Source organism: Symphodus melops (genome assembly GCF_947650265.1).
Source record: "Symphodus melops genome assembly, chromosome: 9".
NCBI classification, from domain to species: domain Eukaryota; kingdom Metazoa; phylum Chordata; class Actinopteri; order Labriformes; family Labridae; genus Symphodus; species Symphodus melops.
In genome coordinates, this window is record NC_136699.1 from 16,386,630 (window position 1) to 16,401,354 (window position 14,725).

General features: G+C 43.7%; 1 protein-coding gene across 4 annotated transcripts in view; it reads right to left on the minus strand.

Moving 5' to 3' along the window:
- Positions 1 to 14,725, minus strand: part of nlgn3a (neuroligin 3a) — a 126,396-nt gene that overhangs the window by 14,635 nt on the left and 97,036 nt on the right. For all 4 annotated transcript variants that reach the window (XM_079351747.1, XM_079351749.1, XM_079351748.1 and 1 more), the window contains one exon: positions 768 to 1,557. In XM_079351747.1, coding sequence (XP_079207873.1) covers positions 768 to 1,557 — 790 coding nt within the window. The remainder of the gene's footprint in view (positions 1 to 767; positions 1,558 to 14,725) is intronic.

Sequence of the window (14,725 nt, forward strand, 5' to 3'; positions counted from 1 at the left end):
TTGTCACTGTGTGAATGTGAAATAAATGGGTGAATGTGACGTAAATAATATGATGGTGTAAAAGTGCCTTGTGTGGTCAGAAAAGTGCTGTACAAGCTGAAGTCCATTTACCAAGTCTAAATATGAAATACTTGTTTGTAGCAGCAGAAGTGTTAATTCCAAAAAATATTTGGCAAAATGTGTTGATGTGAAGGAGAGAAACGATCACTTGCCAAAGTGGTTCATTGGATAAAAAAATGATAAAATCCCCAGAGGGCAAGACAAGTCATCATAAGCAGCATTAGCTTAATAAAGATCTTCTATCTTGACGCCTTTATACTTGCACATTGCATCATTAACAGAATTATACTGGTATCCCAGTGAATTTACACTGCAGTACAGTACTGCACAATGCTGTGAGGCAGCATGAGAGGCACAGCATGTGAGCACACAACGGGAGCCCTACGTACACACACACATTGCATGCCAGCCGTAACATGGGCGCAAGTAGTCCACCTTCAGATGGAAGACTGTGAATGCCAACACTTTTTTAGGTTTTCTTTTAGCTTTTAATTATCATTCAGAGTACCTAAAAACAATAGGAAACAAATCATTGTTGCCAGATACTGGTATTCAGGTGGCAAGCAATCCAAACCATATGGGCCCAAACAAATTCCTGGTCTATTTTGAGGGGCAAATAACAATACGCTATTGATTACAAAAAGCAGATAAAATCAACAATAAGTCCCACCCTCCAAGAAATGATAAGAAATAATAATTTTACTCACCCAGTTTTGGCAAAATTGGTCCAATAGGTCATGACCACAGCACTGAGCATGACATCATTCTTGGAGAAGTTACAGGGGAAGAGGTCTGTTGGGCCGATCATAGGAATTCCAAACACATAGGGCACCTCATCTCCGTGGGCTGCATCCGACCAGGCTGGCTTCATCAGGCTCTGGCAGTGGTGGTAGAAGGCGTAGAAGTAGGTGGGAGAGCCATAGCGAGCGTGGAGATCAGCTGTCACCACAGAAGGCTCCACCCACTGATGGTCAGTAAAAAGAGCCACCAGGGTCTTGCGCCTGGTCTCTGGATTATCTCTGTCCGCCCAGTCTGTGTACATAAACTTTATGGTCTCCCTCAGCGTGTCCTTGCCCTCCGGGTAACCATACAGACTGTCCACAAAGTCCGATACGGAGAAGTCAAAGTCATTACCAGACACGCCGTCCTCTGAGTCCACCACGTTCTCCACAAAGCGCAGCCCCTCACCCTGATTGACCCCCAGCATGATGTCATAGTTGAGGAACTCACCCTGCTCCATCAGGATCTCAGGGTCATCGGGGATGACATCACCATCAATAACAGGTCCGAAGGCAACGTGGTACCTCGCTGGTTGTATGTCCTGCTCCACTAGCTCCCTGGAGCTCTTCTTCCTCAGACAGTCAACCATGTCCAAGGTGTCCAGGACGTTACAGCCCACCTTCTCTGCCAGGAGACGTGTGTACTTGACTGGCTGGTAGTTCACCGCCCAGCTGGAGAGGGCTGAGCCACTTTGAATGATGGCTCTGTGGAAGAGACCTGCACGGGAAAACAGGAAAAAGGGACAGGAAGATGTGATTGTGTCACTATAACAGAGGATAATTCACTTATGCGCTACACTACATGGTATTTTTTAATTTAGTTGCTGCCAAGATCAAAAGGGGGCTGTCAGCTACAAAGGCGATAAGAATAACAAAGACCAGACAGAACAAGTCCTTGTTGCCACACGAGACAATAATGGAATCATGGCAGTGATAATGAATGTGCAGATGGCCCGGTCTCACAGACAGCTCGCAGACAGAGGATGGAATCAGCACTCTGTCTGTCAGCTTGTCTTCTTCCATCCATCTCTATGCGCTCGCTCTGTAATCATCTCTGTATGTTTGTCAGGAGCAGATGCTGCCAATATGGAGGCTACTTGCAAAGCATCAGAACTTAAAAACAGACCTATACCCGACGAAAAGAAATGATTTTACCTGCATGAAAATTAGACAAGCAAAGAGACTCAGATTTAAGCATTGTTGACTGTATAAACCTTCTGCATATACCCTCTACCTGCTAATGCACTTTTTATGGGAGCTTAAATTAGATGAACCTGAAACAGGGCAATTACAGATGCAGATGCTCCTTTTTGCACTCATTAAAGAGAGAAAGACACGCACGGACACACACACACACGCACGCACACACACACACACACACACACACACACACACACACACACACACACACACACACACACACACCCACACACACACACACCCACACAGTATGTCTGCATATTCAGCTACACCTTGCTTGAGTTAATTTTTTTAACTGAGAGATCACTAAATTCTACAGGAGTCCGGGGGTGGATTTGCTATAAATAAATCTTGACTCCTACTCCCTACATTTGCAGAAGGAATGGAGCTGCACACATATCACCTGGCGATACAATGCAACGTGGTGGAACACAACAAAAGAAGACCCAGCTGAACATAAAAAAAACATGGTCTCCCGTTTGTTATACACAAAAATAGAGACTTGGAATCAACAGACCATCCATTAGGTTGATCTACGTAGGAGGGTGTTTTGTGTGTGTGTGTTTGTCGGAAGGCTTTAAAGGGGGTTTAGAAACCCGGGCGAACAAATCTACAGTCTCATGGGGATGCTCTCGCACAAATTAAATTACATTTTAGTTGCAGAGCAGTATGAAGGAAATCTAAAATGACTTTTCAGCACAAGTAACAGATCCCAAATAACAAACATCATTTCCTGAGAAATAATTGAATTGCGTCCTCTTTGAAAGATTTCTCCTCGCAGACAGCAGAGTGAAGGTGACATGACATCCTCCCTGTCTCGGGTACAGCCTCACATCATTGCCGATGCTGAAAAGTCTCCGTCTTGACAGAACCACTCATCCCATCCTGATATGTTTGTGTTTTTAAATTGGAAGTGCCGTTTTACACATCTCAAGAAAAAAATCAGACATATCTCATACTACTACTTGACCACACAGTGTTATTTCTCACGGCAGTTTTCCCGCAAGACTCAAGAAATACCACTGTAGTCCCGGAGAAAGAAACACTCCCAAATGGCATGCTTTAGAAGAAAAAAGTCATTAAATGATTCCCCATTTAGGTTACTCTTGCAGAGAAATGTGCATGCACACACACAGACTCGGTTTGTGGTATTTCAGTGACAGTGTGGGTGGCTGTGTTGAAGTCTTTGTGCTTATGAGGCAAAGAGCAGACTTAAGTGCCAGATATATCACTTTGGTAGTCTTAATCAGTGGCGGCGGGGGGCTTATTTCTTCTTGGCGAAGATGAAGTGTTTATTTACAGAGCTATTTACATTTATTTGTTCGCAAGTAGTAAGTAGAATTAATGTGTCTGGGTGAGTGAACTGTGAAATGTTTCTATGGCGAGAGTGTTGTACGAGTACAAGCCACAGTCTTTGTATTAGAACATTGAATTTAACTGGGATGCTGTTCAGATTTTGATGCACATTTGAATTGTTGGTTTTGAATTAAACCTCAGAGTATGAAATATTTTCTTCTTTTTTAAAACATAATCTCATTGTAATTGGAGACAGTCAACTGTCTGTGGCTCTGTCCAATGTACGTTTATATTACAATGTGTTTTTGACAAGACATTTCTGCATAATAGGAGATGTGGAGATACATTTCTGTTTACTGTTGTACGAGTTTTAGGGATGTTGAAGGATGGCTTTCTTAAATTCGTTGTGTAATATTTATTTCCAATCCCTGTATGTTGAGTTGAGATAGATAGAGATAGATATAGACAGTGAAGAAAGCTAAAACACATTCTTGGGTTTTTTAGCCTTTAAGTGTGTAAAATTTTATCCTTAAGAAGATTTTAGTGATATACTCAAAAGTTGTAATAGTAATAAATTAGGTTTTTGTGGCTGTGAGTACGTGTGTCAGCTTCTTCTCTGAACTTTGTTTCTGCAACATGAATCTTAATCTACATGTAGCTGAACATCAACTTTCTGTGGCTCTGCCCTGAAGCTGCCCTTGGATCAGTACTGTGGTCGTGTGACTCTACAGGACGGTGGCCCGTGCCACGTCCCAGTGAGCGGAAGCAGATGTCGAGGGTTTCAACCACTTGAAAGCATTAGAGAGGGGGGCAGCCACAAGATGAAAGATGGCCGCTCGGAGGCAGCGAGAAGGGGGAGGAGGAGGAGGAGGGGGGGAGCAGAGGCTTAATCCTGCCATCCCCTCCCTTCTTCCCATCCCCCTCCTCTCCCCTCCTCACTCTTTAGTGGGATTGCCTCTCTTCACATCTTAACTCAGATTGCGCTGTGCAAACAGAGCCAGTCATGGTGCAGGGAGTCTGTCATGAATCCCAATGCCGCTGGCCATGCCACTGCCACTTTCTAAAAGTCTTTGATCACAAGTTTCTCAGAAAGAAAAAAAAAAAACGTTTGCAAGCAGTGCAGCCCCTATGATTGCCAACACTATTTGACAGACATACGTATATCAAATCCGTTTGCTGTAATTGAGGAGAGTGGTTGAATATGACAGGGCTTGGTCAACCTCTCAATCTGCACCAAAAACTCACAGATGGCCCACTGCTGAGGAGCCTGGGTGACACTTTGAGATTTATCTCCTGCTTTGGTTGATGAAAAGAGGAAGAGTGACCGAGGCTGCACTATTGTTTGTCGAGAAACGTATAAATCCAACGTACATGAGCTGTCACCTGACCAATAAATATGTATTAGAGCTGTGTGTGATGAGCCCCGCTGTGGTAGGAAGCTCACAGGGGAAGGTCAAAGAGAGAGGGGAGGAAGAGCATGGGCTCAATCTCCCACTGAGGGGATCCACTAATTATTCACACTGGGATGTGCGTGCGTGTGCGTGCGTGTGAGCTTGCACGTTGTTTTGTGCTGACTTTGATTGATAAGGCACGGCTATGATGAATAGACCAACAGATGACAGGCATCATCGTGATGGAGGTTAACCATTTGCGACATTGTTTTGTCTTCAGTATCTACTTTGACATCTACGCAGCAAGCGATTCCTCACTCGACATCCCGCCAAATTACACAGAACAGAGCGTGATGTAACATGGCCGAGACGTGTGTCACATTCACATCTCGCATGTTTTCACTTTGTTAAAGCAACAGATAGCCCTGAAATTATCTGCCTGTGTTTGACATGCGAGAACCCGACACCCAAACTGTGAGCAGATCCATCAAGCGGCAGCGTTGCTGGCAGATTGAGGTCACGCTGAATTATGACTGGAGCTGCGAGGTAATCACTCATTGGGTGCCTGCTAAAATGCTGTCGCGTCGCTCGGCAGCGCCCGTGTGCTGCGGCTTGCCGACCTCGACCGCTCTGCACCTCTCGCTGCTAGATGGGCGTGCGGTTGAGGTGGAATGGAGATAATTCAGGGCTGTTAAAAAAAAAAAAAGAGCTTGACCTTGGGGGTGTGTTGACCATTGCATAGGGCTGAGAGCCTCAAACCACACACACAGGCTAAAGTTTAAGCTGTGTTTTGACAACAGCAATATGGATGCTTCATCACTGGAAAGAGCACTGTCGTGCTTTGGCTCACTGCTAACATATTACGTAGCAATTTTGGGCACGTGTGAGTGATGAGCTAGTGTTCATGGACAATGATGAACAAAAACGTTTCTTTGTTTTCTGGAACAGAAACCACCTTAGCACCAGCAGTGAGTTTTATCAGCCTCATCCAGACATCGATGCAACTTTGAAGAGCATCCTGCAAGACAGAACTTAAAAAATAGACTTAGCCACACAACATTAGTGTCTACAGTATATGATGTCTATCGAATGACCTTGAAAGTAAAGATTGGCCAACCTTCATATTATAGGTCAGTGATTCATTTTCTTAACAATCTTCCACATGACTTTAATAGCTAATAGGGGTGAAAATATGCAAAGCAGCTAAATCTGATCAAAATTCACACATAAAAGCCACCGCGAGAGAGGAATAACGTAGCCACAGGGACATGTCTTTCCCTCTCACGCTTTTTTTCCTTTTCCCATAACTCCTACTGGATCTTCCTCGCCTTCAATCTTTTTTTTCTCTTTATCGCACTCTCCCTGTCTTTTCTCTTCTTGAGGAACCATGCTGAGTCCCTCCCTGCTGATTATTAGACATAAGCCTGCGTTCAGCAGAGCCTGAATCCTCTGAGCCACCCTACCTCTACCGTCTCTTCAGTGTAAGCAAATCTCCACAGACCCCGTGGACTGTGCAGAGCCCCCTCTGCTGCAAACATGCCTCTCCTTCTACGCTCAAACTAGGCTAGCGCTCAGTTGGACACACTCAATAAATGTTGCTTCGTTGCTTTTGCAGCATTACACTTAGGCTGCTCTTTTCTTTTTCTGTTTTTTCTCGACATCCTTTATTAATGCTCATTTTCACTCAGAGATATTTTTTTCCCTTACAAGATAAAGATATAAAGTGATTTAATCTCGTCTGAATTATTTAAAGCAAGCCGGGGGATGAATTCTTTAAAAAACTGCCTAATTGTACATCTTTGGCCACTTTGTAACACAGGGTTAAAGCTGCAGTCTCCATGGCTACAGCTCACAGTAACCCGGGATAGCATACACTTAAACTCAAGTGCCTCTGGTTCTGATCATGCATTAGTCCATGGATGATTTCATATTGGTCTGGCAGTCCTGAAACAACACCTACATTGTGTTTCTGTTCCGTATGAATTTCTCACAGACACTGAAATCATAAACTTCAAAGTGACAAAATGAGAACGAGAGCAAGGAGGGCCTTCCTGAGATAGTGGAGTCATCATTGAAAACATTCCCATGATCCCCTCAGGACACTGTGCGTTCAAGCACAAAACCATCCAAGGAGCGCGTGCATGTGAGCGTTAAGCCGAGCAACACTGTCTTATGCTAAACCAGTTCGCTTAAACATATAAAACGAATGACATGCAACGACCCAAATAGTACTTAAAGAGTCAAGCATACATGATTTGTTTTTTTTATTTTTTTATAGCTTCTTGCTACCTGGCCTCACATGTCTCCTCTAAACCAGATTTAGTGAGGACTCTTTTTCGTAACGGATGATCAAACGGAACGGCTGCCAGAGGAAAAAAGCATCCTCCAACTGTTTTGTTTTCTCATGGATCTGAACAAAAAAAACCCACTGCTGCTTAATTCCTACACAACGAAGTCTGTTTTACATCCCATAAGGTGTTGTAGTAAATTCAAGTGAAGAGAAGTGGGCTTTGAAACACAAGGACAGCGTTGCTCATGTTTCATCATGTCCATATCGAGTCAGAGTCTGAGGGGGCAGTGTGTTTTCATCTATCAGTGTGAGACATGCTTCATGCCAGCCCTATATAATGTTGTTTGAAGCTGTTGGTCTGCTGCTCCGGCCTCTGTAGAGACTGCCTGCTTGCCTGCAGGCTGCGGCTTAGGCCAGATAAAGAGTTTGATCCACAAGGGTGGATAGAGGGAGAAAGGAGGAAGGGAATGGGAAAGCAGAACAGAAGTGAGACAGCAAAAGAAAAAAAAAACACACAAAAAGATGGAAGGGAAGAGAAGAGAAGAGGAAGGATGAATGTTTGTGTGAAGGAGAGGAGGGGAGGAAGTTAGAGGAGGATAAAAATGACCCCATTGACAGGCTGCACCCAGGATCCAGGATCGATGTGTGTCCGAGCCCTGGCGAGTGTGATATCTCCTACTAATCACGACGTGACATCCACTGGTCAATACCACACACTCCAGGTCTCATCATTGCACGCCAATGGCCTCCCTCCGTCTGCACGCACGGCTCACCAGGGCCACCGCTCCTCCTTGAACTCATCAATCTGGCGGCTAATCACAGCACACCTGAGTCAAACGGTAATTGTAGACTAATTCATTGAATTCATTTCAGTGTAGCAATTGGCGCGACTGGGCGTGGGGGTGGGGGGTGGGGGGTTATCACATCAGGAGATTTCAGATTAGTACATGTTGCTGTTTGCAGTAAAGCAGATTACTGACATTTCCAAAATGCTGCTGTGTTTGTTTCAGTTTATCCAAAACAGAAAATTAGATCTGCTACTCTTGTAAGGTGCTTGATATTTAAAAATCTGTTGTGATCCAGTTAAAATGCCCACGAACATCTGCACAAATGGCTGTGTCTCTAACTCGCTTTCAAAAGCCTTCTGACACTTAGGTGAAGGCCATGGCAGCTCTCATGTACACAAGTGTGTTTGATTAAGCAAATAATGGGCTGTGAGTATGCTACCTTTTCTCTACCTGATGAATGACAAGGTCGTACATGAAGTTCTCCATAAAAGATTTGAAATTCATTTGAAATCATTAGATGGAACTTTATAGGCAGGACAGAAGCTGTTTAAAAGAGGAGGGAAGAAAGGAGATCACAACAATCTCTGTAATTACTGAACTCACATACTGACTACACATGCATTTAAGCATACATACTGAACTGATTTTTTTTTGCATCACACCACCCAGCTAAGAGAAAAACAGAGCCTTCATGGTGATTTTTTTTTTTTTTCATTTGCACACTTGCATGTGTCATTTATGCTGCAGCTTGTGAAAAGCAGAGAACACTGTCTGCGTGTCCTTCTATTGCTAGCTCTCTTTGTGCTGTGGCATTCACAGAGCTGCTGCAATGCCTAGATTGGCCTGATAGCTGTGTATGCACAACAACAACACGCACTGCCAGCGAGCCTTGACTAGGCGTTGAAGCTGAAATGGGAGGAATAATGAGTTATTACAGGGTTATCTGTGTGTATCTCCATGTCATGACTGTGTAAGCGGCTCTGCTAATCTCATTAGATGGGACAAGTTGTTAAAGATGTTTTCTGATTTCCTCTCTCCTCTCCTACTGTGTCCACAAATAGATTTCAGATCAGTGTGCTGAGAGGAAATGATTAGTGCCTTTAGCTCCCTCAGACACCGACTTTCATGGGAGTATTGTGCAAGTGGCTGCTGTGTAGAAACAGTGAAATCATCTGACTCCTGTTGTTTCTAAATATATAAGCATCATGCTTTTGCTCCACATCTGCATTGTACAGAAGCCCCAAAGCTTTGTTCATTTTCATATATGCAGCCAGAAGTGACAGGCAGAGACAAAGAGTGCACTCACATCAATGAGGCAAAGCTCCACAAGTACAAATCAGATGTAAAAAAAAGTCTGGCATGGACAGGTTAAAGATATAAGTCACATACAAATATGACAACTCAGCCATGAAATGTGGATGGATAGGAAGCCTCTATTCTTGGCGACATCTTGCCTGTGACAGCCAGATGGGATGGCTGAAACTAATTTTTTTTGGGCCAGGCGAAGCCGAGAAGAGGGCGCAGTTGCATTTGTGACAAATTGTCGCAAGGGGTGTACACCCCCCCCCCCCCCCCCCCCCCCCCCAAACCCACCCCAGGGGGAATCAGAGGGATTCAGAGCAAAGAGGGAGAGAAAGAGTGACAGGAAGGCAGAGAGAAGGAGAGAGAGAGAGAGAGAGAGAGAGAGAGAGAGAGAGAGAGAGAGAGACCTCAGTCTGAGTGCCCGAGTCTTGCAGAAACAAATTAGCTGTGAGCTGTGGGGGTACAGGAGGTGAAACTGAGATGGATACACACATACTGGCTAAAAGCAGAAGGTGGGTGGAAGCTTACTGCTTTGCATGGCCCCTTTTCACAGCCTTCCAGTGCAGCAGATCACTAGCTTACAAGCCTTTGAGTCTGCCTAAGAAAAGGATATGTCCGCGATTAAATCTGATTGTAGCAAACCTACAATAGCAAACAATCTGCAGGGCGTTCATACGCGCAGAATATAAAGAAGTTGTCTTAGCTTCACATGTGCAGCCTCTAAATATCAAGTGATTTCTTAAGGGAAGACAACCCTATATCAGAAAATACCTACAGGCAACTTGTTATATATACAGTATGTATCCTATACACTTCCCACATAAATGCTACTTGCAGACACACTCATATAATTCAAGGAGCTCATTAAGCACCACGCAAAGAGCTCTTAGTAGGCAGCAACCTTTTTTCTCTGACCAAGAACATCCACAGCTCTTTTAATCTAAACCTCCATTAATGAAGCAGAACCAGAGGAGACATTAGAAAAAAAAAATACTCCCTGGATGCACTTTACTTCCTGCGCCTCACTCCAAATTATAGAGCTTCCTATTAAAAAGAGCCCCCCGTTACCGATGGCGTTCAGGGTCAGTGGTCACACCAGCAGCAGAAGCGTCCAAGCTGATTAACTATTGTATCCAGCATAAACGTGTCAGGCCGGGCACGGGGCTCCAACAGCGTAAACATATTCTTCGAGCTGTGCCTATGTCACTCTGTGTGTTCTTCTCTCTCTCTGCATCTGACACCACTGTTCACTGCTCGGCCCATTGTGCCAGCAGCCCCTGCAGCCAGATGCCGCACGAGCTCGGTCTAATTCAAGGCGGCATACCATGCAAACAGTGCACAAAAATAGGATGGATATGTGTTGCCCTCGCTGTGCCCCCCTTCTTGTGCACACATTAAAGATTGAGAGCCCAAACTCCGGGCCGGGGATGGAACGCCGGATCCATACGTGATCCAAACACCTGACTGTGTAATTACCTGCTGCTGTGTTTGCGCATTCATTGAGTGTGTGTGTGTGTGTGTGTGTGTGTGTGTGTGTGTATGTGTCTGTTTGTATGTGTTTCTGAGCAGCCCTGTGTACTGTGTGCTGAGAGATAGCAGCACTGTCACAACAGCACATCCCGGGAGAGCACTATGTCTGCCTTCTCCTGCCTCCTGCTTCAAACTGTAAACTCTCATCGAGTCAATTACTGTCCCAGAGTCTTTAGCCACCATAGCCACTTACTGTAAGTGGACGTTGAGACAATTGGGTTATGACATGTCCTGCTGTATGGTCCATTGGGAGCAGCAGCAGCAGCAGCAGCAGCTCTCTGAAAATCTACTCGAACAAATCAAGTCAACTGGAAATCCCAACAATTAAGAGTTATTTGTGCAGCATCCAAACTCACAGTCGGCCACAGAGCATTGATTTGCTGTAAAACTGAATCAATCCAAAAGAACGCTTTTTATTTTTATTAGGAAACACAGAGTTGCTGAAATGTTGACTTTTGTAATAGAGATTAAAAATGTGTCCACCAAAGTGTTCATCAACCTGAGATCCTTCATTTCTGCCTGCGCTGAACAAAAGCGTGCTGACTGCACATTCATCAAACTCGAAAATGTTTCATAGCAAAACAAACATCATCATTTGGATGAAGAAAGCTGCTGACACTCATTCTCGTTGTGTCACATGCAGAGGGGAGGCAGGAAGAAAAGGCGGGTTAAGAGAGGAGGGGACAGAAAAAAATAAAAGCAAAAAGCTAGACCGTTCTGAGATTTCCTCAGTGGGTGCTTTTGTCCCTGGAGAGTATTCAAGGCAGGCGGTAGCTCTCTGCATGGGAAAATGGCGCTCGGCATGTTAACTGTGACTTTGCATTCATTGAGAGGAAGACACTGGCATCTCAATGCATTTGGTGACTCATGCAAAGACTTTCCAATATATGCTGTTCCCCAGCTCAATACAAAAGCTTTGAAAAGATTTCAGAGTGTGATTGGGTTGCATTAAATTTCCTTTATACCACATGAGATATTTCTATACAGGTTAGATATACAGTATAACTGTGATTCATCATTGGAACTGCCAAAAACTTTTCCTCCTGCTGTCAGACCTATTCAATATTCAACTGGATTTCTATTGAATGGAAGACAATGAGAAAACATAAATTGTTTACAGTATTTGTCAATAGGCTTCTACAGTTTTTATATTTTATGACAGTTTACGCCCATGCAATGGGAAAAAAAACGACACTCTGCGCTTGTCCGCAGCTAAGAAGCTTCAATGGCTTTCGGAACAGTTTGCTCAAAGCATTTTCATTTAACTGTATTTTACACTGCTCTGCCGCCACTCTATAGGGTCATATTGGCTTATGATGCTCTGCAACTGTGAGTAAATATAAGCCTGTGTATTAGATTTGGGGGCCTGAGATGAAATCTAATTTCGGCAAGGCTATGTGAGAGAGATTGCTTGCTGATACACATCCACATATCCAAGGCCACATCTGGCAGGCCCTATCAAATATACATCAACCTCAGGAGATCATGATGTGGCTGCACAAAGCCAAATTTCACAGTCCACAACATCCTCTTCCTTGTAGCTTTTTTGATACAAACTGACGTTTTTTTCCCCCAAATATAACAAAAAAAAACATGCAGTGACGTCTATTTCTGAGGTCTTAGTGTCCTCAAATGTCTTGATAACTGTCTCATCTCATGAGCACACCATTAAGGAACTAAATATTGTAATAAAGGCAATCAAGCACGGAGATGACTTGGCTGATATTGAGAAGTGACAGTTCATTTGAATCATTGGTGTAGTCGGCTGATAACAGATTGACAGTGTCACAAACCGTAATGGACAAGTAATTAATATCCATTTCACTGCCTCCATTTGGATCACTTATGTATCACACTGAGTATCAGGTGGGAAAAAAAAAAACAGAGCGACAGAAAAAATCTCAATGTCTGGCACCATGTCAACCTCATTTCAGACTGGCCGGTCTAATAACCAAGACTATATACATTCCCCTTTCACAGCCGCACTCCAGCCAGTTTCAATTTTTGGCAGACAGAATGCAGAGTATTTTTACCTCCGGTCCTTTCTGTCAAGCTCTGAAAAGGCCAAATGGGTAGTGCAGGACAGTTTCTTCACCACCTCGATACCCAGAATTGTGTTGGCGGCTTACAGTGGAGTGCTGGTGTAGGGCGTCAAACGCAGAGTGACAGGCCGAGGTCCCAGCACAAGGGCAGAAAGCTGTGAGCTGAGCTACGGTGAGGAGGAATGCTGCATGTATCCCCGCCCTGGCAGCCTCATCAACTTTTTATTTGTGCTCCTGTGTGCGTGTGCTGCTAGCTAGCGTCATTCTGTATGCTCATGTTGTTGTGTATGCTTGTACACAATAGTGAATTCTGGTGAGCTTTGTGCCCGTCTCTCCAAGGCAAGAAAGCCATTCAATAGTTGCCTTTCTGCCTCAGCGGTCACACTTCAGATTATCAGTCTTTTACATTTGAACCAGGCTGTAGGCTTTAGAGGAGAAAAAAAAGAAGAAAAAAAAAGACGAAGACAAAAAATATCACAGCCTTGTGTGTGAGAGAGAGAGATAGTGTATGCTCGCGCATACAGTAGGTTTCTTTCTCCTGTTTTGTCTTTTCCATGGTAACATTCCTTTCACTGCAATCTGTCCGTTTCCATATCTTCCCCTATATTCTTCTCTGTCTGCTGCTGCCAGGGCCAGCAGGCACACAGCTGTAACCACAAGAAATACCCCCGAGTTGAGAGAGTATGTGGACTTACATGACCACATGGACTCTGTGTGTGTCCGTGTGTGCTGTATGTTTGCATGTGTGCACACAGAGCTGAGCCGAGGTGGGCAACGAGAACAGGGTAGGGTATTTACACAGGCCAACCTTTAACAACACTCAATCCCTGAGGCCTAGACCTGCAATACTCCAAGCTCTGAGTGAGTATGTGTGTATGTGTACATCAGTGTTTGTGCACATTGTGAGTATTGATGTGAGCTGCAAAGATGAGTTATGTGCGCGTGTGTGCAGGTGTGTGTGCATGCTATCAGTCCAACCGCATGCTGGTACGCTCCACTCTCTCAGTGTCAAGCTAACACATATTCAACAGCCACTAAAGTCACAGCACTTGACACATATCTCACCCAGCGCCATTCTTTTCCGGCACACATTCAAAGTGGCATCAAAAGACTATCGCCACCATTACTACAGAGTGAGTCATTGTCAGCTTCCATCAGCACATAAGGAAACACAGCACAGGTCTCTTTTTATAGCATAAAGACAAATTGTACACTTGAGGTTTTTCTATTGCTCTCAAGTTTAAAAAAAAAGAAGAACATTGTGATTCCCAGCATGTAAAGAAAGATGGTTCTGTATCTAAATGAACACACACAAAGGTCAGATATGACCTCATGCCTGCAAGAACACACATTCAGTTTACAATATTCAACAAGATGTGATCATTATAAAGATTTTCTTTCTTCATGGAATTATATGGATGGAGGAAATAAGGTGTTCAGACGGGAGTCTTGATTTGTTTTTACAATTTATTGCAACAGGCTTCTTTTTACATCCGTTTTTTTTTATTTATTTTTTTTACATGAGACGTAGAAGGTCTTTAAATACAATTAGATTTCTTGGACTACTCTGTTTGTATACTGTTGGTTTGATATTGCCCTTCTGTCAACAAGATGATATGTTTTTTAATCATTATTGTTATTTCAATATTTGGTATGAGGGATTTCACTTTCAAACTCTGTGTTGATATCTTTGATGGCTGTGACATTATCTTCTTGTAATTGTTGTGGGAAAGAAGATGGGAGAATTAGGGATATCATTATTGAGAAGCTTTAAGAGTGTGAGGTTTAAAATATATTATCTGTCATGTGGAGCGATACAAAGGTAAAACTGAATTAAGGATTACATTCCTCTTCAACTATCAAAGTTAATTTTGAATTTGCAAATTCACATAAAATCCAACATTTATACTTCTAAATTCAACCAGCTGCCTTTTTCAGAGTCTTTCAAACACATTGGGGCTCGATCTTTGAAGAAAATGTTCTACTGAGCTCACATGTCCACAGGTCGAACTCCATGAAAACTGAGCCAATCCCATATGCAGCTTAA